Consider the following 25872-nt stretch of genomic DNA (forward strand, 5'->3'; position numbering starts at 1 on the left):
CAGGAGGCATCACTGGAAGGTGGGAGGTCAGGGAACCAGCTCCCCCTCTCCATGTGACTGCAGTGGCAAAATCTAGTGGCTGTGGTTAGTCAAAGGGTAACACCAACAATTCTTGTGGGGCTGGAAAAACACGGTTCTGAGAGGCTTTGCAAGGTTGGGCCTTTTCCTAGGCTTTGGCATTCAAAGATCATTAATCTAGTGTAGAAATTATAAACTCTCCGTGCTTTTGATTTCTTTGTTGGGCTCCCGTGAACTTAAAAAAGATAGAAGTAAAAAAGGGAGAGTTTACATTTTTGCTCCGTTACTTAATACCAGAAGCTGGAACTGTTAAGAAAAATGAGGAATACTGACTTGTGATAGTGCATTATTTTGTTGGCATTAGAAATTCATGTATCAATCATTGGTTTTTTTCAGCCTTCCTGGAACAAATTTTTGTTGTCAATTAACCCTATGTGCCGTATTGCTGAGGGAAAAATTTGCATTTCAAGATACTGCCCATGACTGACTGTCAGGACGACACTGCTGACAGGATTCGCACTTACTCCTCTTGTATGTGCTGATAAAGTCTACATGAGGGGCTTTGTGATTCAGTCAAAAATGGATAATTTATTGCAGAGCTGAACATTATTATTAGCTGCTTGTTTATAACAGTGGCATAAATTACAGCTGGTCTTACTCAGAGGCTGTCTGAGGCCTAGGTTTCCTATACAGTGCCACTTAAATTTAAGTGTGGCTTGTGGCCTGGATGTGTAGCCTCTTCTAAGCTCTCCAGCTACTTGAATTCTTACCCAATTACCTTACAGATCCAGTTAGGAAGTCCGTCATTTTGGAGCACTTGTGATTTATACTGCTTTTCAGAGTGCCTAGCCAAAGTTCATGAGTAGTGTAGTGTCCATTGTCACCATCTCTGGGAAAAGTGGGTAGGTAGCGTTTGAGTATAAATAGCATTTTCATATTTTTTCCATTCTTTTTCTCTTTCCACACATTTTCTTTGAGAAAGCACTGAGTTTATTGATTCCACAAAGATGTTGGGCCCTCTGAGGAAAAGAATGTAAAAGGGAAAAGAAAATGAAGAAGTCAAATGGTTGTGAGGGACAGCGGGTGATGAAGCAGAAGCAGTCAGGGATTAAACAATCAAAATGGAGAAAACAGGGAAGTGGAGAGGAAAGCAGCAGCTCTCAGGAACTGGATGTGAGGTTTGAGAGATCCTTGCTATACCCTGACCTGGTATTGCAGCTTCTATGTTGATTACTATTATAATAATTTAAAATGTTCACTTTTTCCTTTGTATAAAACCTCATCAATATGCATGAAAGAAAACAGTTGTTTTTTATCAGTGTTATGCGGTGGTTTGTGTAAACTCCATGGTTGTAAGAGTGAAAAAACCAGCAGCAAATGTTTTGTATTATGTAAAAAATAATCAGTAAAAGTAGTCTGTAAACCAGTGACATGAGGAAACTGTAATTAATGTGCTTGCACACCATTTTTGGATCATATCTGCAGCCCCTCCATTTCTGGCTCATAGAGGTTAATCCCATGTTCTCCCACAATCAAGATGGTATAAATGGCTGAAGCACTGGTCGAATGAGAGCAAGAAGCCGGTATCCCTGTCCATTCTAATATTTTGCAGTGTGAAAATAGAGATCACTTTATGCTCAGAGGAGCAGATGGGAAGCAGATACCATCACTGGCTTTATTAAAAGCTCAACTCTATTTTTAGAGTTCTTTTAGAATTTTTAGAACATGTTTTCAGTTTCGTATCATCATATGGTGCCAACTCTGCTGTGTTGTAGCATGGGAAGGATTGTTCAATTGTTTTTCTGTTACACCTAATTTCTGCTTTTTGCCAAAACAAGAAGGGTGAGGAAAAAAATAAAATCCCACCCCTAGTCTAAACCAGAAATACTTATTTTATGTCCTCGTGAGTTCAAGTGGCAGAGGAAATGTTAATAGTTATTTCTAGTGAATTTATTTCTATCAGATTATGCTAATCAGAGTGATTTAAAATTAGTCCTTTAGCTGCAACTCCATCTTCAGAGCAATTTGCTAAATCATTATTCATAGTGGTGCTACATAGTGTATAATACCTAAGAAGACAGCTAAAATTTTTGTGAGTCTTCATGAAAGCAAGAAACCATAGAAATCTAGGATGAGACAGAGCAAGTGACCAAAGCCTTGTTGCCAGTGGGTGATCACTGACAGGAGAACACCCGGGACTTCACAGAAGCAGTTCCTTTACTCTGGGTCTGAGCAGCACATATTCATACTGACCTTAAAACTTTCCTTATGCCAGGGAAAGTTCAGAAGGACTTCACCTGCATTATTGCAGATCTACAGATAGTGGAAAATAGTGTACACTTGGATACATTTCAATTTGCATGACTGATGCTTTAATTTTCACTAACAGTGATTTTCCAAAGGCCCTTTGTTCCATCCGCACATGGTACTTTCAGTAATTCCTACAATGAATGTTCTTCTAGTTTATTGTTGAAGACATAAATTCTTGTTATAATTTCAGTGTGCTTTCACGTTTAGTGAAATAATCTATTGCATCATACTAACAAATAAGAAATTTCTAATTATTTTTAATATTCTAGATTGCAGGATGGCCCTAGCTTTTACATAACTACTGCTTGAAAAATAGTAAAATAATGTTTGGAGTATAGAACTAACAACAACAAAAAAATCTATTTTCATTAATTTACAATGAAAAATGTGCATCCATATATGTATTTTATATAGTAGTTTTATTACTTTTATTACTTCATCCTTAAACAAAAATATCAATCTTGAAATAGGAAAATTCATACAGTTCATTACTTGATAAATTGGAATTATAACCCCACTAGGTTTGAAAGTTCTCTGAATATTTCTTACGTTTGGAGTTGGGTATAACCTATGATGCTGTATACAACACATGTATGGCATTATCTTCCAGGAGGCTGAAATCGTTGTTTTCTTGCCTGTAATTTGCAAATGCAACACTTGAAATTTTAGGTAGTTCTAATAACATATTGGTAAATAAAGTGATATGAAAATTACGTGATAGTAAGAATGTGGGTGGAGACATGGGAACAGAACTGAGGCTGCTGTTTCTCAGTGCTGAAACTGTAGATTGTGGACTTAATGTTTTTCCTTCTAAATATAGCGGTCATGGAAAAGCTCTGCAGCTGTAAGCTTTGCATGCTCTTTTAGATCAGTCTTCTACTACACCTTGATCCTGGTTTTTGCTCACTGCACCTTCATAAAGAGCCCTTGTCTTTGCCCAGTGTTTGGCTCTGTAGTTTGGTAAACTGTCTAGCAGAGAGACATGAGAAATTGTTTCATTTGTGTCATAAGACCTGAAAACTGAGAAGCAAATAGGCTAGTTATGCTTCCTTGAATCATTATGGGAGACTGTCTAATCTCATTTTCAGAACTGTTACACTGTAAGGGCGTCACAGCTCTTCTCAATACTCTGTGTGCTCTTGGTGTATCAGTGAGATCAGCCCTCTGTCATTTAACACATCGTTTTCTCTCTTGCAGAAAAGGCAGCAGCAGCTAATGAAGATGAAGTGCAAAAAGCAGATGTATCATCTACAGGTCAGAGTGTCATCGACAAGGATGCACTTGGACCAATGATGCTTGAGGTAAAGAGCACAAAATCCCTGTGTTTAGGGCAGTTCTGCTCTTCCTAGGATGAATGAAATGAAAAGGTGTAGTCAGAGGTCGCCTGTAAAGGAATGGTCAAGAGAGACAAGCCATCCTGGCTACTTGGAATTATGTCATTAAGGAGCAGGCAGCGTATTTATTTCTCTTGCATTCAGTGATGAAACTCAACTTGAAGTAGGGAGAGGTACAGGGAGTTCTGCTTCTTTGTAACACAGACAGCTTGAGGGGCTTCAGCTGATGTAGCGAGTCTTGGGTATCTGCTTGTGCATGTTTTATTTGTTTTGAACCACAGCAGCTGTGAAAGACCTGTTGCACTTAAATATTGACTTATATGTACTGTAGTATACAAGTGAATAATATTCCTCTAAAATTGCATGTCATTGCTATGCTTCTTTAATATTTTATCACTTCAGCACTTGAAGCAGGACTCTTCCCTCTAGAATATGAAAGTAATCTAGGCGAGATTTTCAAGATCTGTATTTCAGCTTGTTAAGATTTCTGTCTGACTTTAGCTGTTATTTTGATACCCCAAAAGACTGTATGATTCAAGCCTAGCTTCCACACGTGTGTTAGCAGTAGTGTTGGGTAGGTATGTTATCAGGGATCCTTACTTCATGTGCTACTGTCCTTCGGCACTACTGCTTTAACTGTTTAAACTCACTTGCAAACTGTTTATTCCCATCCCGTTCTGGCTGTGGACTTCATCTGTAAGGAAGAATAAACGTTACTTTAGGTAACAAAAAACACAAATCAAGCTAAAGGAATCAAGCTAAAGGAACCAGCTTTGGCAGAAGCATGATTATTCTGAATGCGTGTGTAACAGTTTTAAGTATTTGCTTTATTTTTCATAATTGGTGAAATGAAGACATAGTTTTCTATACTGTGTACAAAATAAAGGCTCCAAATTCACACTGCAAAACATAAGATTAGACAGATTGGAGGCATTGTTCTTTGAAAAGTGGGGGTAACAAATTAATTTATTTAGTTTAATATTTATTATACATACTCGCTGAATTGAATGTTGTTGTTTTTGCTATCAAACAAGGTTATGCGTTCATCCCTTACACTGCTATGTTAAAATTTATCTTTAATTTTCTATTAATTTAATTGTAAGGACCTGTTTTAATCACAGGGAAAATAAGAATAAGATTATATTTTTCCTGGCTTATCTTGTGTGATTGGCTATTACAGCAAACATGACATATAAAATCACCCATTTATTCTGTTGTTCCATTTAATTTAGTTTAGTTTTCCTTTGCATATTAACAATGAAACATTGTGGAACTTAATTAATGAACCATGGTCCTTTTGCACCAAGAAACTTAAAAAGGACTGAAAGTTGTTCTATATTTGCTGTGGAAAGACTACAGATACTTTCTTTATGTCTTTATCACCTTAAGGAAATGCAATTCAGTTATTTCATCTTTACAGAACTCTTTTATACAACCTCTTTAAAAAACCCTACCCTTTCTCATTGCCAAATAATAATAAAAATGGCAATGCTGATGAACAGTTTATTAGTTGATTTGGTTTAGAAATGTAATTGTATGTTTATATTAAAGAATAAAATTGGAGAATCCTCAAAATAATGAGTGTTTCCAGCTGAAGACAGTGAGTAAAATTCATCAGGCAGCTGCCTTTGAGGAATATGTTAACGTATTTCTTGCTTAAAGCATAAAGTAGATAGGAAGAAAAGGTGGAAAAATAGTCAAGAGAGAGATGACAACATCTCAAAAGACACAAATGTATTTTCTGTTCCAATATATAATCTAAAATATCTGTTTTCTTGATTTCTCTTCCATCCTATTGTCCATTATTTGTTCACCCATTTTCCCAATAGCTCTGAAGAGAAATTTTTGATTCTGTTGGCTTACATCTGGGAACAGAAGTAAGAAATTATTGCAAAAATGGAGGCTTCTAAAATATTCAGGTGTCTTGGTGCACTAACTTCCTCAAAAGCCTGCTGCTGCTTACCTGCAAGATTATTTTCTTAAGAGAACAGAAAGAAATGAGAGACTGAAATATATGGCCCTTTGTTACTCTAAGCCCAGATGGCCACGTTTGTGATGAACTCAAGAAAAAGCTGTGAGGGTACAGCACAGAGAACTCTTCTTTGCCAAAGAAGTTGCCACTCTAGGAAGCAGTTGGGAAAACTGTAGATGATTGTGGGATGCCAGTAACTCTCATAATCTCTTGCTTGCCATCTCCACCTTTGAAAATTTTCTCCTTAGGACTCCAATAAACATCTGTGATAGCTTTGGTTTTGCAGCCCCTGTCAATTAATGTGTGGACAGCTGCCAAGCAGGATAGTTCAGCCAAACCCACACCCTTCTGCCAGCTCTAAATACTCTGGCTTCTGTGGTTGGCCAGCTGCTGAGTGATGTGGCTAGCATATTTTTTTTTTTTTTCTTTAATTAGTTTTCAGCCAGCTCAGCTCTCTGGTACAGCTCTTCATTGCCTCACACAGTACAGGTTGCTGTTGTGTAGTAGGAAGTACTAAATCAAACAGGCCGCTGGTTTGAAGTGATGGTGCAATGCAGTCTAAGACACTAATCCATGGCAGAGATGCTGATTATTATACTTGAAATTATTATGCTGAAAATTATACTGGAGCCTCAATTTATTAATTAATTTGTAAATCTTGGTTAGTTAAAATAAATACTGCTCAGCAGGAAAATGTAATGAATGTTAAGAAAGTACACATAAAGGATGGAGTTCACAAAGAAAATAAATCAGCAGGAGGAACCAGGAATTATCAGATACAAAAAGAAGGCCATGATAAAAAATGATGTCAGAATTAGAATTTGTGACAACAGGAGAAAAAAATACCTAGTTTATCTTAATTTAGAGGGAGTCAGGGAAAGTATGCACAAATATGTTTATTTGTGGGTTTTAATATGTTGTAATTTTAAAATAGAACAAAGAAAGCATTTGTCAGCCATTGGCTCAGCTGCTCTGCCTGCATTGTGCTTTCACTGACCCTGCCCTGCTGCAGAATCATTATCTTACTTATCTAACTTAGTCTGGGAAGAACCTCTGGAGCTTCTGTATTCCTACCTCCCACTGCAAGCTGGCCTGAGTAGAGTGGGAGTCCAGCCGAGGTTTGAATATCTCTGTGGAAGCAGTTTTTGTAGCCTCTTCCCTTATCTGACCACCTTCTTGGTGCAGTTGTTTTGTTGTTTGTTTTTTTTTTTTTTCTTGTATCTTCATGAAGTTTCCTGACTTGCAGCCTGTGACTGTTGCATCTCATCCTTCCCTTGTGAACCTCCAACATAGAGCCTGGTTCTGCCTTCTCTTTAGCCTCCTGCTAGGTGGCTGAAGGCAGAAGTAAAATCTATCCTTGACCTTCTCTTTTATTGCCTGGATTTGCCACCTGCTCAATAATGTGCAATATTTTAAACATCTCTCTGTTACCAGTGGACTTGAGAACTACCAGCACAGGAGTTGTACAGGATACAAGTTGGGTCAAATAAAAAATGCCTTGTGCTTGTTGTGGCAGCTCCTTCTTGTTCAGACTGTTTTGCAGTGAGCTGTGTTCACATTTAGCATAGATCCACTTGGGTTTGACCCACAATGAATTGTGGGTGGCCTCTTTTTCTAATTTATATTTGTCCCTGGAGATACAATAACTAACAACTCTTCTAGTGATTTCCTGCCAGTCCTTAGAGAGGTGAATAAATCAGGCAAAGCTGCAGAAGTCTGTGTAGATTGTTAATTGAATGCTTAGACCAAAAGCTTTGGTGCTTTTAAATTTAACTGTATCTCCCCCTTTATCTGCTTATATGACATAAAATTAGAGGGATGAAATATTTCTGCCATCTGTAATCATGCTTGTATCCTGAGAAAAATAAAGTTTGCATGAGAATTTCTTACCAATACTCAAATTCTTACTTCATCCTCATTGGGTAGAAATGATGTGGTATTTGGCTTAGGCTTCAGATAACGTAGGGCAGATATCCTGGAGAGATTGCTGCAGCTAGGTCATCACTGTCACAAGAGATAAGAAGGGAAACCAATCAGCAGAAAATACTAATGTAGACACTTCCTCACAGAAATTTTAAGTCCTTTAGAAAACCATGAAGCTGAGTTGAAGAGGTGAAAATCTGATTCCTGTTCCCTGGATGATGTGTGGACTGAATTAAACTGGCGTCAATTTTTTTTAAAAATGAAAGCAGTCCTTGGAGCAGAGCCTGAAGCTCCCCCATCTTCACTGCTCGCTGCCTGCTCTCAGCTCCCTTTGGCCTTCTCTGCTTTTAATGCCTCACATTCCCAGCTCCATGGGGCTTGTCTCTGTGCAGACGCACTGCTGGGGATGGGGAGAGAGTCTTTTTTCCTGCCAGTGTTTTCCTTGTGCCAGGATGTCCTGTGGTTTTCCCTGGGATCAATCTTCCTGGGTTGCGTAGAGGAGTGAACAGGCTGTGGGTTTAGCTGAACCATCTTCTGATCCAAGTTTCTTACTTCATACACAGGCAGATAGATAGATAGATAGATGGCAACCTCTCCCATTTTGTTTGTTTGGGGTAGGGGATTTGGTTTGTTCCCATGTGTGGGTTTCATTATTTTGCAAAGTGTGTACCTTTCTGTGCTTTTACACTAGTGTCATATAAGTAAGATTAGGTGCTCAATCTGAAATGTGTTTTTTGCTCTTATAGACAATAATGTAAGAACTGGGATGGATGAGGAAAGATTCGGTTATGTCTTCTGAATGGAGTGTTTATTTTCTGTGTATTTTGTTAATCTGATTGTTCACTATTGTCTCTCTCTCTCTCTTTCTCTCCCTGGTTTTCTGTTTTTCCCCCTTTAGGCCCTAGATGGGTTCTTCTTTGTAGTGAACCCAGAAGGTAATGTTGTGTTTGTTTCTGAGAATGTGACACAGTACCTGAGGTACAACCAAGAAGAGCTGATGAACACAAGCATATACAGCATCCTGCATGTAGGGGACCACAATGAATTTGTCAAAATCCTGCTGCCAAAATCTTTAGGTATATAACTTCTCTTCATATCATACCATTACTTATTTAAGTTTGGTTTTGTAAGTCAGCATTTCAATAACTTAAGTTAATGTCCTGACACTACTTACAGTTTCATCATATACATTATTTATTTTTAATGTATATATAGACTATGAATGATTAATATTATTCTCAAAAGCATCCTCCGTTCTTTTCAAATTCTTCTTTGTTAAAATTGCTCTTAGTAATTCATGTTAGCTGATATTTTTTAATGGATCTCCAGAGCGAATCACTAAAAGACAGCATTAGTGATGTGAACTCTCTGGTAGTTCTCTGTCTAGGCTGCTTGTTCCAAGAATGGCCCAGGAAAGGAGGAATATAACAGAAAAATCAGAAACTCCTTACGCTGGAATTTTTATTTCAATGTTTTTATTCTCAGCAATATTTAGTCTTAACTTTTAAAAACTGTTTTTGTTAGTTGCAGCCGCTTTTGGATTCATATTACTATTAGTTTTAATGTCATTGAGTTTTGGAGGAGATGAAAAGAAAGAGAAAGTCAATACTGGGTTCCTCATTTACTCACAGCAGTTTAAAAAGTATTACTCAATTCACTTTAGCATTTTATTACTGTACTTATATACTCTGAAGAAGCAAAAATGTAAATGGCTAAAGTCAATATATAACTGCATTTATTGCATTTTATGACTGAAGAGGGCAAACGAAGAGTATTTTAAATATGACCCTGCCATTTCCTAATGTGGTGTAACGTTAATTCGCTCTGACTGATGTCCAGTACCTATATTTGTGCATCTCAGGATTTTGTTTCTTTTTTTACTTGTCTTAAGCACTGTGTTAGGCTTTAGTTTTATCTATGGCTCCACCCAGGTCATTTCAACCCTTCAATCTTTCCCATTCTAGCTGTGACTGTGTGTTTCAGTATATTCCCTATTGTATTGCTTCCTGTTTTTATAAGTGCATATTAGTTTCGTTTCTTTCCCTTTCTAATCTGGACAGAGATTTTTATACAATGTAGCCATGTCTTTAAGTAGTACGTTTTAAGTTTACTGGAAAGATCCTACATACTGCCTTATTTTTTTCAGTCGCATAAATCAACTTAATGTAGCCAGTAGGCTTTTGCTGTGCTGTATAACTTTTACATGCACCAATATTTAAACTTTTTTTCTGCTTTTCTACTACATCATTTTAAGCCACTTGAAAAAAATATAATAGCTGAACAAATTAGCAGTGCTCTAAAAATCTGTTAATTTTATAAATTACCTAGTTATGTGCTGGTTTGGGCTTTAATATTAAAATTAAATCAATGCTGTTGTTAAAGGAGCTTGTTTCCCAGCCAGTTTGTAAAGCATCTTGATTAATTTCCTGTGGATAAGCAGCAGAGATGGCTGGTACCAGATTTGTCTCACTATCCGATTTTGCTTTTGCTCAGTGAATGGGGGATCTTGGTCTGGTGACACTCCTAGGCGTAATAGCCATACCTTTAATTGTCGGATGCTGGTAAAACCTCTTGCTGATTCTGAAGAAGGCCATGATAACCAGGAAGCACATCAGAAATATGAAACTATGCAGTGCTTTGCTGTTTCTCAACCAAATTCTTTCAAGGAGGATGGTGAAGGTAATTACCATTTCTAGTTTGTGTTAATGCACTTTCAGAGCAGTTGATAAAGTGATGTCTAAGTCCGGAAAATCAGAAAAATTCTTAGGGTTTTTTTGGTTTTGTTTGTTTGTTTTTAATTTAAGTGTAGAAATGTACTTTTGTCCTGGCTATGGAAGTGTACACTTGCATGCACCTATTTGTTAAACCAGCTGAGAGAACTGAGAGAAATTCTGTTTACCTCAAGGAGAGAGACCCTAATTTTATATTGCTGCAGTTGTAAGAAAAATGTAGCTGACTAGGAAGAAAGTTTCAAAGGGCAATTTTTTGAATTCTTAGAATTTGAAGACAATCGTGGTTCACCATTTCCTTTACCATTTACTACTTCAGCAGGTAAATTTCCTCAGATTGTTTTGTAAGTGTTCAGGTAAGTAAAAGTGGTTATTGTGAAGGTGAGTTCTCAGGAACAGCAAGCATTTGAGACAAGTTTAAGAAATTTGGCTTAGAAGGTATGAAATGGTGAGCGTTGAAGAAATGTGCTCTTCATGCATGCAGTATACTCTTTTTTATTACTTACCTCCTGAGTGGTTGAGCTACTACAGGTAGACTCATAAACATGTGCCAATACTTATGGATTGTGGTGGAGTCCTTGTTAATTTTTCTTCTGAAAGAGGACAAACCTCCCCCACCACCACGTTTCCTGTTTTATTTAATGTTTTAGGAAGTAATGAAGATACAAACCCACTGTGTTTTGTCTATGTGTTTATTGGTACAAAAATCTTTTTGGTCAAATAGATTTAAAGAACTTTTTAAACATATTCTTGAAGTCTGTGGAAGTAAAAGCCTTCCCTTTCCATAAAAGTTAAATGAAGTAACATTTTTTTCTAAGATTTGCAGTCTTGCTTGATTTGTGTTGCAAGAAGAGCTCCAATGAAGGAAAGACCACTTCTTCCTTCGTCAGAGAGCTTTACTACACGCCAGGATCTTCAAGGTATTGTGTAATAGAAGTTTTTAATTTTATTTCCTTTTCCTCAACGGGGAAATTGCTATAATAAATATATTCTAATGTATCTAATATCAGGCAAAATAACTTCACTGGACACCAGTACCATGCGAGCAGCTATGAAACCTGGCTGGGAGGATTTGGTGAGAAGATGCATTCAGAGGTTCCATTCGCAGCACGAGGGAGAAATATCTTTTGCCAAGAGGCATCACCAGGAAGGTTAGGTTTAACACTTTTAGCACGTTATATATTTAACCTGTTTGCCATTTGTATCTCTTGATTGTGCTCTCCTTGTTGTGCTTTCGTGGAGCAATCACCATCTACTGACAGTCCCTTTCTCAAGCTGTTTTACTTAACACACTGATGGTTCTCTAGGGAGGTCTTCAGCTTTCTCACTGGTTGTTTTAGCCTTCTTGTTACACCCGTGCCATCCTGGAGTGTGTTTTACACCTTCAAAATGTCAGAACTATTTAGGATAGAAAGACCCTTGCATGTTGTCCACCAAAATGCTCCCTGGCCATTATTGTTCAAAACGTCAACTCACACATTGTAGTTCATTGTCTGTATTCCCTTTCTCTACAAAAATGGACTTTTACTGTCACATTTCCTGTAAGAAACAGTAAGTGTAAATTCCCAAAATCTGTACCTCTCATACTATTCGAAAACCTACACTGTTGCACTGTATCTAGCTGAAAAGTGTTACAGGATATACCACAATCACATCTACTCAGTCAAGATTATGGCAGGTAAGAAGTAGGAAAGTACTGCACTTTGGAATGGTCCCCGTGAGGTTTCTGTGTTAGTGACTGGGTGGGGACTGTTCATAAAACCCTTATACTTCTAATTCTAGTAACACAGACCCAAATTAATAAAAGCAAATAACCCTATCTAGTCCATGGGAAAGTAATTTCAAAACCAATTGGGAATAGCTGGAACATTTCCAGTACAGAAGCATCATTCTTTGGGTTCATGTTTAAAGAACAGAGTTTACAACTGGCTTGTAACAAGTAGTTACCGTGGTCATTAAGCAACATGTCATCTTGGATACTAAATTGTAGCTGGAATATCAAATTATTCCACCAAATACACACACAAAAAAGAGCTTTTGTCATGAGGCATTAGTTAAATATTCTTTAGTATGTTTTGCTTTCCTGAAATCTTCAGGTGGTGTTTTAGAAATGTGGGGTCACAGAAATGCTGTCTTACTTTAGATAACAGTTTTTGGGATATGTACAGTAGAAGTGCTAAAAGTTCATAGCCTTGTGCTTGTGCTTTCAGACAGAAGGCAGCAGTATGCAATTAAAGTTACACCAGGGGTTTAGAGAGCAGTTGCAAGTAAGGATCCATCTGTGCCAGGGACGATTCAGGGGTGTGTGTTATGGCATCCCAGCACTTGTTATTTCAGTCTTCTTCAAGTTATTCCTAACCAAATTAGCAGCTACTACACTTGAGTGCTAAGGTTTGGATGAGTTCTCTCTTAAGCTCTCTATGAAGTGGCAAAAATATATGTGTTTTGGAGTTGACACTGTATCATGTTGCAGTTGTGTCTTGGGATCGTCATGTAAATTGTAGAATTAGTCTAAATGAGAGGGCTCTTCTCTTCTTGTCAAAGTGAAGAGTGAGTGATAAGAGGAGGAAAAACTGAAGAGGAATAATGGCTGAAATATTTCACTCCCCTGCCTGCAGGATGGAGAAGAGAAACAAGTGATATCTTGGGCTGTAGCGTCTTTGTGCTTGCAGTTTTCAAGTCATTGTGGTTTGAGAATGGAAGCAAAAAAAGTAGTGATCTCCTACATGTAATCCATCGTTACAGTGCAAAAAAATGCAGCGTTAGCTTGATAAACAGTAAAAAACATGCTTTAAAATTATATCTCAGTATGAAAGGCAGAATATATGGTAAGTTTTTATTGGCCACAGTCAGAAAAATAGCATTTCCTCAAGAGGAGTATGGAAACATTCTTGTTTGCTTAAAGAATTAGTTTGGAAAATGATTTAAGTAGAGATTTCACTTGTATCCTGTTGGCATTGAGTACTGGAATTTCCTGATGTGGTATATGCTAAAGTTAAGAGCTTTAGACCTTCTGGTGCCCAGAGGTTAAACTGAAACAATGACATACCTAACAGTGAAATTTTGTTTTGTATTGTTTCACTGTTGTAGGTTTTTGTTTTTTGTTACATTTTTACTCTGAAAAACCCCTTCTGGTTGTTTAAATTGTGCTTCCTGTTTTCTCACTGCCTAGATAATACTTTAAAACCTTGCAAAACAATATATAACAGTGGGGGACAGGGAAGGAAAGCAATCATAACCAGCCTTGCAAGGCTGAAAATGTGGTAGCTCTGTAGACCAGATAAATAAATGCCACACTTGGAAAACCATGTCATTTCATTACAACAGGAAATATTAAAAGACAAGCAATGAAATGATACTACTAATTAAAAATTAAAAAAAAAAGGAAAGAACCCCGCAGAAAATATATATGTATAAAAACCAGGAAATTAAATGTATTTGTAGTGCTTTGTTCCTGTTTTTCCTTAAATGCTTATATGAAAATTTTTGAAGTATTTTACATCTCTTATATCCGCAGTCCTAATGTGATTGCTTTTGGACTAGAAATTGTAAGTGACCACACTTGTTTCATTGACAGCAGAGAGTGAGCAGTAGAAAAAATGTCAGGGAGATTTGCTTTTCCATAGCATGTTTTATTTTTCCATTAAAGAAGTGTCACAGGGGTCTGTGGAAGTTAGAGAACTGAATTTGTTGAAGTTCAGATTTGCATTAAAAACTTGAAGGGCAGCAGAATATGTACAGTGAAGTAAACCCCAAGCCTGAAATGCAGTCAACACTGATAAAGGGTAGCAAAGCCCCAGTTTTGGTTTAGGTAATTGTATTTGTAATTTTTTTTTTTTTGAGCTATATATATTTTGTATTTGCTCTTTTAGAAGCAATAATTTCTCTTTCCAGTACCCATTTCTAATCGTTCTCATGTAAGAGTTTATGCATTTTTAAAATAAAAGAAGTAGTGAGATTAAGTGTTGCAAGACAATTTACGCAGGGAATAAGAAGAATATACAGGCTAATGGAAACAGATGATCTAAAAACTAAGGACACTTATATTAAATCATCGTGATGTAGATGGTACAATAAAAAAGTGAACAAAAGGAATTAGACACATATTTGATGAAAAGTGAAATGGACATCAAGAACTTCCTGTCTGCTTCTGAAATACGTTCTGTTTCATAGTATCTTCCTGTTATTGCTGTCGCTCCTTACAGATTTTCACTTGATCACCCTGGAGCGTGCGGGATCCTTTATTTTGTATGCAACCCATCTATTTATTTTCAAAAGGTTCTTTTTGTTTGTTTTGCTTAATTAGCACCGCATCTGCGGTGTCGATGATGAACATCAGATGTTGAGCTGCTGAGCTACCTGTGCTGCAGCTTCTCATGAGTTGAACTGTGTTGTTCTGCTTGCCTGCAGTGCTGAGGCAGGGGCTGGCCTTCAGTCCCGTTTATCGCTTTTCCCTGTCGGACGGCACCATCGTTTCTGCCCAAACCAAGAGCAAGCTCATCCGTTCTCAGACGACCAGTGAACCTCAGCTTGTAATCTCCTTGCATATGCTTCACAGGTAATCCTGGCCACTTCCTTACATCCACACTCTGCTAAGAGACATGCAAAGTACAAGATTGCCAAAGCAAATAGATTGCTTAAGGCTGATTGATTTCTGTTGACCCAGAACTGATATCATGGAAACAAAGTAAGATTTTGAAATCAGTGCTTGCAGCAGGAAAAGACTGTAAGATTATTTCAGAATTTTAAAATGGCATGCTGGATTTTCAATGCCATGTTACTAATTTCAGTATTTTAATTTCCTTTATTTCGCATAGTAGATACAAGAAATTTTCCAACTGTAATTATATCTAGAAAACTTGCAGTTCTTGTAGTTCACATTCTGTTACTAGTTCTGGCTCTTTATAATTCTTGTAGTTCACATTCTGTTACTAGTTCTGGCTCTTCGTAAAAGAACGTGTTATGATTACTAGGTCTGCACTTTAGGCAAAGTGTTATTTAATTCTTTGAATTCTCTTTGTGCCTAATCTTTTCTGGTGCTTGACTTAGTGGCTTACATATGTCCAATCCTAAGAAGAGTCACTACTGTTAGTTTGGTTTTTTGTTTTTTGGTTTGTTTTTTTTTTCAAAAAGTACAGCCAGTAATATGCTAAAATCAGGGTTGAGTAATCACTGACATCAGAACTTCAACGTACAATTTTTATTAATTCATTGCATATCCTGGTCTGTTTATATCAGATTTTGTTTCAGGTTTTATTAGCTGACTATAATTACAGTGGCATTTTCCTTGAATCCTCTGTATCATTTTTCTTGAGGGGAAGAAAACAGTGCTAAACGTAATTATAGCTGAAACCATTTTATAGAAATTGTAGATTGATCTGACCAAAAGCTGTCTGCAATTTGTTTTCTTTGGGCTGCTGAACAGACCTAATATTTTATTACGTGCCAAATTTTAAAAAGCAAGCACTAATAATTTTTAAATGGTACTCATATATTTCTTGCACTTTTTTAGCAGAGTGCTGGTACTACAGTATTTGTAGTAAGGTTTTTAAAATATCCCTTTTTTATAGTTAATGTTTTTCACCTTTGCCTTATACCTCTGGTAACAAATACAGAATAAGAAAATTTACTACTTTGTATTCTTCAATTATTTCCCTTCTCATGCTTTAGCAAAAGTGAAGGTTTATCTGCACTTACTTATATTGTGCAAGTAGGAATGGATTTTGTGTCATGGAGAATGCATGTTTAGGAATGTTCCATTTGTTTTTGGTTTTGGAAGTCCAGAGTTGATTTGATTTTATTTTTTTTTTTTTGTCAGAATCTCATTTTTTTTCCTTCTTAACCTACTTGACTGTCTCTTTTGTAGCTTTTAGCATTTGGGAATATGTCTGATTTTCCTAATTTAAGTTTTAGCACAGAGTAAGAAGTGTATTACATCCTCCCATAAACTAATTGAAGTCTACTGAGGAAAAGAAAAAGTGACCTTCAGGTGCTCTCACAAGAGCTTTTTCTCTGTGTGTGTGTCTCTTCTGTTTCTTCTGTCTTACGGCCTACATCTCTAAAATATGAGTTTTAGCTCCTGTGTGTGTGGTTTGTTGTTTTTCTTCTCCCCTTTTCCTGAATGCCTGTGCAGGACTGGATTGCTAACAGGCTGTTCTCATTCTAAACCAGCATCCAGTAGTTCCTTTGGCTCACATGCTGTCTTGGAGCAGTATTGAAATACTCTGGCAGTGTAAAATGTGACTTTTTCAACTTTTTTTTTTGCTATGAACTCTGTGGGCAAATAGCCCACTCCCGCCTTGTGGTGGGGCTAACTGAGAGAAATTCAAAACTCCAGCAAACAGCTGTCTGCAGCTGTCTTGTAAAACATGTGTTTGTTGGGTCATATGTTTCAGATGAGATTTCTTTCAGTTCTAGAAGTTAGCTCTTGCCAAATTGTAGAGGAGAGATACGTTCAAGGGAGTCTGAAATTGTAACCTATCAGCATTTCTAATGACTGTCATTTAAGTGAGGTTTAATTTTGTTTTTCCTCTCTTTCAATTGTTTTCTAATGAGGTACTGAAAAACCATGCTGTTAATGTTCAGCCATGTTGAGAGTTGCATATCACTTTTGTCGAACTGTTGATTTGTTTTTGATTGTAGGGGTTTTGTGTTATTTTAAAGTGAGGTTTGGGATTTTGCTTCTTTTTCTGTAATGTAATTGCAAGTTGGCCACTGTCATGTAGCTAACAGGCTGTTTTTCTTCCTCTTGCCTCATAGAGAGCAGAATGTCTGTGGAATGAATCAGGATTTGACTGGACAAGGAATGGGGAAGATATTGAACCCAATTAGTTCCAGCAGCCCTGCCCATCAGGCCATGTGCAGTGGGAACCCAGGTCAGGATATGACCATCAGTAGCAATATAAATTTTGCCATAAATGGCCCAAAGGAGCAAGTGGGCATGCCAGCAGGCAGGTTTGGTGGTTCAGGGGGAATGAACCATGTGTCAAGCATACAAGCATCCACTCCTCAGGGTAGTAACTATGCACTAAAAATGAATAGCCCCTCACAAAGCAGCCCCGGCATGAACCCAGGGCAGCCAAACTCTATGCTTTCCCCAAGGCATCGTGTGAGCCCTGGAGTGGCAGGAAGTCCTCGCATCCCACCCAGTCAGTTCTCCCCTGCAGGAAGCTTACATTCACCTGTGGGAGTCTGCAGCAGCACAGGAAATAGCCATAACTACACCAACAGCTCCCTGAACGCACTTCAGGCCCTCAGCGAGGGCCATGGCGTTTCTCTAGGATCGTCGTTGGCTTCACCTGACCTAAAAATGGGAAATTTACAAAATTCCCCTGTGAATATGAATCCTCCCCAGCTAAGCAAGATGGGAAGCCTGGACTCTAAAGACTGCTTTGGAATATATGGGGAGCAATCAGAAGGTACAACTGGACAAGCAGAGAGCAGCTGCCATTCAGGAGAACAGAAAGACAACAGTGATAGCAACATGCCACCGGTTGTCAGCGGCGAGAGACCTGATGGACAGAATAAACTGCACGATGGAAAAAGCCAGACAAAGCTCTTACAATTGCTGACCACCAAATCAGATCAGATGGAGCCTTCACCTTTGTCCAGTACCATGGGAGACATTAGCAAGGACTCCACGGGAGGGTTGCCTGGGTCTGGTTCAACACACGGAACCTCACTCAAGGAGAAGCATAAAATTTTGCACAGACTATTGCAGGACAGTAGTTCTCCTGTAGATTTGGCCAAGCTCACAGCAGAGGCCACAGGCAAAGAACTGAACCAGGAGTCCAGTAGCACAGCTCCTGGTTCAGAGGTGACTGTTAAACAGGAGCCAGCGAGTCCTAAGAAGAATAATAATGCACTACTTCGCTACTTGCTAGATAAAGATGATACTAAAGATATTGGTTTACCAGACATACCGCCAAAACTGGAGCGGTTGGACAGTAAGACAGACCCTTCCGGTAGCACAAAGTTAATAGCTATGAGGACGGAAAAAGAAGAGATAAGCTTTGAGCCTAATGAACAGGTAAGCTAATTTTTGCCTTATGTGTGAATGACTTGTTCCAGGCCTGCATTTCCTGCCATCTGACTTCTGCTAAGAGCAGTGTCTTGGCACTTCAGGAGGCTGTTACCTGTCTTTTGAAAACCAGTCTTCACTCAGTTTCCCAGTGGGTGTTACTAGGTTGCGATGATCACACCGTGTAAAAGCACAGACTCTGCCTGGGAGAGGAGAGGAGAGGGATAGTGCAGAGTGCCTTTCCCAGATGGTAGTCAGGCAAAGAGAAAATACTCGTGACTCTTGGTTAGTGCTAACTAATTGCCAGCTTTTCCCACAGGCTGATGTTGAACTGCTGTTGTGCTTGCTAAATGGGTCCTTGACCTAGCCCAGCATAGCAGCTACACTCCTCCCATGGAAAACAGGTTCATGCTCAAGAACAGGGGTTGTTTGAAAGGACTGATAACAAGCTTGCACTACTGGTCTTCATGCTATGCTTGACCTGCAAATTAAAATCAAAGCAAATAGACCTCTGTGCCAATTTGGAGAACTTGATGGGGCTTTCTTGTCTTAAAAATTCTTTATGTTCAGCCTCAAGTTTCTGCAGATGATTAATCGTTCAGTGCAGAGATCATGTCACCTTGTGCAAGGTTATCTGCATTGACTTTTGCATTCAGAATTTCTTTGCTTTCTGTGCAAGATTACTTGTTGCTGAGCTGCCCAACATAATATAAATTGTGTGTTGTTGGGACCTGTGCTAAGAGGTGTTATGTCACTGGCTTTCATGCAGAATTCACTTTCCAAAAGCACCAGGTTCACATCACCCAGAGTGCTCCAGTTTTCAGAGCTTTGCAAGAAAAAGGGGCACAGTGAAAACAATCTGCTACTTCAGTATTACTGTTTATATTATTTATAAAATGGGTAATTACAATATCAATTTTAGTATAAAGCATTTTCTGGGAAAGTTCTAACTAGCTAATGATCCTTAGACTTGTCCTACACTATCAAATTTCCCAGCTGGTCATTAATCCCTAGGCAGCCCTGTGTGTGTGAAGTCTTAGTTTGTAAACCATGATCAGATCATATACAATGCAAATGTTCATCTGTCTCATTCACAGCCATATCCTAAATTTTAAAAATTTTATGTATTTTTTAATGCACAGACTAGGTTTGAGCTTATCTTTTTTAACCTATTGTATCTTTTTATCTGTATAAAGACATTCTTTTTTTATATTTTCTATATCGTATTGTGAGGCTGAGGAGGGATATACAACATTTTCTTAATCGTAAGTCACAACACTGGACTATTATTTTTTTTATTTGCCCTTTTGGCAGTCTATAGCTAGTAGACAGTTCTTTCAACAGTGGTTATGACCACAAAACATAGAGGCCAAACATGCCACTCCAGTGTAGATGCAGCATTGTTTAAATCTCAGTTATCCAGGCAAGTCCTAAGGTTACTTTTCTGCTTTTGTTTCAACAAAATTTGACGACTATTGCCACTATGTAGGAGCAATTGTGGTTTTTCAATCCTTCCCATGCTTTAGGGGAAACCGAGCTAAATTGTACTAATTTCTCCTCACTGAAATTTGCACTGATTTATCCTCAAGCTTGGATGTTAGTTTAGTTTTCAGTAGAAGCCTGTATTTTTCTAATGTCTGTAGACGTAGGATTTAGATTCTCTGTGAGAACTTACATTAGGCTAGGAAAATACAGATATCAAGAAATTCATAGCTAAACTGACAAGAATGGCGTATTTTTAAAATGTCTGATAGATTTCAATTACTACTTCAGATCCTATGCATTGAAGTCAGTGCTAGATTAAAAGCAGAGATCTTCAATCCTCCAGCATTAGGAACTCAAGAAAAATGTAAAATTTGGTAATCACCAAAAAATTTATGCCCTTCATCCATAGATCAGAATCATGGCATTCAGATGGTTTAGTCGCCAAGAAATAAATTTCTAAAAGAATTAAAATGTCCCCCCTCGTGATCTCTGTGGAGTACGCAAGAAACAGTTTAGCTAACAAACCAATTCTCAGAGACACAGTTTTGTTCCCTCTAGAACTTTGTTGTCTAGTCCAAGGTAGTCCTGCAAACTCCTTTTATTGCTCATGGAAACACAGAAAAATACTCCAGGATTTTGAGGTTTTTTATTTCATCCTAATGTGTGTCTGAAACAGACAAGGTAAGCTGTTCTTTAGTGATATTCCCATTGACATAGGCAAGTTGAGTCTCACCCTAAATGTAAACATGGGAGTAACTATAAAACCAACTTTCAAGAAAGAGACTTTAGTGTCTACAAGCATTGCCAGCCTCAAGCAGTTGAAAATCAGGTCTCCCGAATTATGAACTTCGTAAAGTGAATAGTCTATTCATTTTTTATTTTTAGGTTTTATGTTTCTGAGGTTGGAGAGGGATTTGAGGGAGTTGAAGTGTGGGCTGTGGATGTATTGCCTTTTCTTAAAATTTGAAGACAGAGTTTGTCTCCCAGGAGAGAGAGAACCGGAGGTACAGGAAGGTCCAGGAGTTGGGTTTGTTCAGAAAACCACAAAGCTGTGCAGGAGTTGTGATAAAGTGGTAAGGGCTTCCTCAGCACCAAGGTATCGAGCAGCCAGTCTTGTCACTTGTGATGGAAGACTGCTGGATAATGACAGAAGGGCTTTTGTTGCTCCTGTTGATTGTAAACAGAACTTTAAAACTCACTTAAAATGCAGTGAAACCTGGAGCTGAATAAACAGAAGTCTGGCATGGAGTAGGAGAGGAAATGATGGGAAATATAGAATAATGTAAGTGTTTAACTGTCCAAAGTCCAGGCCATTAAACAAATAACCACTTTACCCCAATTACAAAATCACTAACAATATTTAGCATCAAAACTCTTCAGCTTTGGAAGATGGTCTCCCACAGGAAGTGCTCATTGCCTAAATTTAGATCAAAGCTGGAACTATTTAGTACAAGACTAGAACACAGATTCTTGAGCTAAATTCTTCCATCCTCCTGCATCCTTCCCCCTCCTTCTTCCTCCCATATGTAAAAATTAGCCATGTGCTTGTGTTACCTATTTTGCAGGTTATTTAAAACTTCTCCTCCCTTGAGGAATGTTGTATTTTTAAGTAATTAGTCACTAGAGTGTGCAGTTTCTCTGGAAACTGCATCAGAGCAGCAGTGGGATGGCCTCTACAAGGGAGATCAGTGTGTTGGGAGGCAACGGAGCCATTGCATTTTCTCCTTTTACTTTTGGTGTGACTTTCTGAGCAGGAAATGCTTTGAAGTGCACCACTGTACTAAAAATAGCGGTCTTCTAGGTAGTGTGTTTAAACATACTCTTCTGTCGAGAGCAACTGACAGGAAGCCTTTCTCAAATGGCAGAGAATATTTCCAGCACGGCCGTACCTTTTTCCCTTCCTTGGTGGGATGATGGTTATCAGGCTGTATTAGGCTGATTGCTGTTCCAGTTACAGCAGCTGTAGGGGAGAGGATGAAAGAGAGACCTGCTGGGGACACTCAGTGGGGTTTTCCCACAGCACCAACCATAGTGGGGCTGCTGCTGTCAAGCACCACAAGTTCTCATATGGTTATCACTGTTAGAAAGGGAGGAGAGTGTCCCTCAGCAGAGAGCCTGCCTTCTCCCCTTCTCCCTGACTGTCCACTGCCAGGAACAGCCCCTATAATGATCAGGAGATGGTCAGATGTGGCAAGGGGCTGGCTGAGAGCTTGGAGAGGAAGGAGAGTGAAAATACAGGGGAACATTAGAGAAACATCTTGAACAATGTTGGACATTGCCTTGCTAATGTAGCTTGTTCTGTGACAAATCACTTGGGGGAGTGTGGAATAAAATCCTAATCTCCACAAGTGTACTCTCCTCCTTTTTTGTTCAGTAGACCGTAAAGACAGCCTGTTTGACAGGGACTTTGCAGTGCAACAGTCTGCACAAATGCTGTTCCAGAAATCTTCTCAAGTATGTACATTTTTGTCCTAAAACTCAGAAACTGCTCTGGTGTTCCTCAGATACTTTATCAACTCTGCTGTGCTCATGCTTTATGTGGAAACCAATATCTTCCCAATACTAGCATATTTTCTCTACACATGCCACTCATCTTTAAAAAAACCTATTTCTGGTTTAATAGTCCAGAATCCATTAAGTTCATGAGGAACATTTGTTTCTTCTTGAAATTCTATCAAAACCTTTGAATGAGGATTCCATTTTCTGAATGTCTTTCAATTAGAGTTCTGTTTTCAAATGTTAGTCATAGAATAGCTTGATAATTTAATAGGATTTCTAGCCAACTTTATGTTTATTGCAGTTACCAGGGAGAAAAGTACTGTATTGGTTCCACTTCTAATTTCGTTTTCCCTTCTTTTCATAATCCTTTAATTTATTGCCAGTTTGGAGCAGGGATTTTATTTCCCTTGCCTCTTATGGTCAAATGCTTTGCCCATAAGGTAGAAGATGAGCTGACTTCTAATTTATTCAAGTCAAGTGTAGTTTCAAGTTGTGTCCCCATCAAAAGACATCCTGTTGTAAGTCCTCAGAATACAGGGTCACAGTGCAAGCCATGAACTAGACTTTGAAACAGCATCTCTTGTAAACCAAACTTCATGTTGAGGTGCAGCTGCCTTTCAGTACAGTTGAAAAAATTCTGTAAGCTCTTAGCTTTATTGTGTATTTCTTTAAATGACAGTATAAAATAAGTACTCTTTCAAATGCAGAAGCATTCCTGTGAATTATTTATCTTATGCTTTCTGGCACTTAGTGTCCAAGTTCTACAGAGATTGTCGTAATTGCATTACTTAGACATAGTGAAAATATCCACGCGAGAACTTTCTTGTGATGCTTAGCACTTTATCAGGTGGGGGTTTTTTTCATTCCTGACAAATAATTATTTCACAGGGCGCTCAGGGTGTGCCTTCTATTTACATAACATTCAATTTAGATCATTAACAAAATAAATATAGAATATGAATAAAAGAAAAATCCCATGAAACTAACCAAGTAAATATTTTAATGCTAATTTCTGCACATATGGTGCCATTTGAAGGTGAGTCTGGAAAGACTTAGGCTAACATCATAGGTTGGTGTTAATTCCAAATCTCTTGGAGCTTTTGTAGCAGTTGAGAACCCTTATGAAAATATAAAGATGAAATATTTAATATTGATTATTAAGCAAAAAAAAAAAGGAGAAGGTTATGTGTTTGTGTTGTAATACATCTGTTGTATTTGCCCTTTCTTTGCCACTTCTGAGAGGAATTAAAAGCATCTTAGGGAGCGCAGTTTTCTGACACATTTGGATCAATATATTCTTCATTGGTGTTTTTTTAAGTTTGGTGTTGAGGTTTTGTTTGTTTATTTTTTAATATATCTAATATTTGAACAAAGAATTGCAGTAGCCAGAATGCTAAGAGAAAAGAAGACACAAAAATCCTGCATAAAACCAACCAAAAAAACCCCCCTGCAACATACAAAACTTCCCTTCGCTGTTGTCTCAGATACATGTAATGAAGGCCATATGTCTTAATTCCCCCAAAGAGTACTGAATCATCCTTCTATAATTTATGATGCTCTGTATCAGTCTCTTCTCCTGGCTCTTGTGGTCTTCTTGTTCCAGATCTCCCATCACTCAAACTGCAGCTCCCATAAACATCACTCACGGCTGTCTCTTGGAGCGCCTCTTTGAATCTGCGTATCACCTGTCCTTGCAGTGATTTAGGTTTCATATAATCACATTTGATTCCTCCTGCCTCAGCCTTTTCTACTGATATGCTGGGTCCACCCAGCTGCTTGTAATTGCCTGGGAAGCAATGAGTCATCAGAGGGATTTGTGAAGAACAGGTAATCTTGGACCAGCCAACCTGTTTTTCTTCAGCAAGAGGGTAGCAGGATTGTTGGCAAAAGAGAAACAGTGTGTCAAGGTGTTTAGATTTGAGAGAGGCTCTTTGGCCCTTTTCCTCATGGCAGGTTAGAAATGCATGGTCAAGATCAAGAAACTGCTGTGAGTGGTGAGGAAGCTGTTTGGAGATCCCTCCACACACAGTAGTTATTGAAGGATTCACTGTCAAAATGGAGATTCTGCAGGACTGGTGCAGCATCTAGAGCTGCTCAGTGTTTTAGTTAACCTAAATGACCTGAGGTGACAGTAGAGCCTGGTAAAGCTGAGTGTGGCACTTGAATGTCTGCAAACACACTGGAGGACACAATTCAAATTCAGCTGCAACGAAGAGATACAGAGACAAAACGTTAGAACATTCAGGGTGAATAAATGCTATTTATTATCATTACTCAAGAATAATGTCTCCATTTTGTTGGGGTTTTTTTTAATGAGGGGAGAACTGACTAAATAGGAGTTTTTCAGAGCTGTTCTAGGGATCATAGTGATGACAAGATGAGTGAGAGTCAATAATGTCATGTAATTAAAAGAATCACACACTTTTCTGGATTATGCCATCAAAGTGTACTATATGTGCAGTACATTTTGTGCTTTACCCAGCAGTTATAAAGCTTCATTTTAAGTCCTGTCTCGGACATGGCTTCAGCAGAAGTGTGGATCAACTGAAAGCAATCCACAGGAGCAACAAGAGTAATGAGCTGCCTAGAAAACAGGTTATTTGCTGAAGAAAATTCACAAGTTGGGATTGTTTATTAATTTCAGCTTAAAACACAAAAGGGCACATGTTTTCAAATACAGAAAAAGAAAGGGGAACACAGTATGTTCTCCAGTTTTAAAATATGATTGGAAGGAAGGGTCTAAATCATCGTGTGAGAGATTTTGTATTGAGACTGAGAAAAAAAAAAGCGAGTCTAGTAAGGATGGCAGAGTGCTGAAACCAATTCTCCAGGGAAGCTGTGGATTTTCTGTCTCTGGATATCTTTAACAAGCAAATGTATGAACTTCCATAGGGAATGGCATACACTGGTTTTGCCTGGAGGCTTTAAATTTCTTCCAGTCCTCTGATTCTATGATTTCCTCCCATTTTGCCAATAACACCAGCCTCTAGATCCACCCACATGCTGCCTTTTAATGGAGTGAATTCCCTTCTCTTTTGCGCCATATACTACAGTTTATACAACTAGGAGATGATGCAGAAGAAATAAAAAATAGTACCATGATTATTTGCAGTCAGTCATCCCAAAGTAAAGCATGTAGCCGTGTAACCTTGGGGCATTTTAACTACCTTTGAATAAAATAGCTGGACTTCCCAGGAGCAGGTTAGATGTGGCAGCAGTTCTGCACAGATTAATGTGCAGTGCTTCCTAGCTAGCCTGAGAGAGCCTCAGTAGGTATTTTAAAGCCATTTCAGATATTTCTACAGTATCCTGTCGTCTGTGGCATAAGCTCGCTCTCAGTAAGAAGTTCATGATGTGGGGAAGAAAAAAAAAAAAAGCCCAGGAAGAATTGTATTTCAGTTATGCATGTTTGTGGTGTTATTTCTCAGTTCCCCATCCTTCACGGGTGGCTGCCCACTCTGCCTCTTCTCTGTCATTGCACATTTCCTAATGAAGACGCTGATTTTGAGTAGGTATTTGTTACATATATTGTTCCGGTTTATTTACTGTTCAAGATGGTAGTAAGCTGAAACTGGACACCCT

The 25872-nt window shown here is 38.3% G+C and overlaps 1 protein-coding gene across 4 annotated transcripts in view; it reads left to right on the forward strand.

The window, feature by feature from the left end:
- The window catches only part of NCOA2 (nuclear receptor coactivator 2), a 189445-nt gene that overhangs the window by 133393 nt on the left and 30180 nt on the right, over positions 1–25872 (forward strand). For all 4 annotated transcript variants that reach the window (XM_066180299.1, XM_066180308.1, XM_066180302.1 and 1 more), the window contains 7 exons: positions 3526–3629; positions 8456–8633; positions 10051–10236; positions 11105–11206; positions 11297–11437; positions 14697–14844; positions 17046–18315. In XM_066180299.1, coding sequence (XP_066036396.1) covers positions 3526–3629; positions 8456–8633; positions 10051–10236; positions 11105–11206; positions 11297–11437; positions 14697–14844; positions 17046–18315 — 2129 coding nt within the window. The remainder of the gene's footprint in view (positions 1–3525; positions 3630–8455; positions 8634–10050; positions 10237–11104; positions 11207–11296; positions 11438–14696; positions 14845–17045; positions 18316–25872) is intronic.

This window comes from Chamaea fasciata, unplaced genomic scaffold (genome assembly GCF_029207755.1).
Source record: "Chamaea fasciata isolate MVZ Bird 193981 ecotype frontalis unplaced genomic scaffold, bChaFas1.0.hap1 SCAF_1, whole genome shotgun sequence".
Classification (NCBI taxonomy): domain Eukaryota; kingdom Metazoa; phylum Chordata; class Aves; order Passeriformes; family Sylviidae; genus Chamaea; species Chamaea fasciata.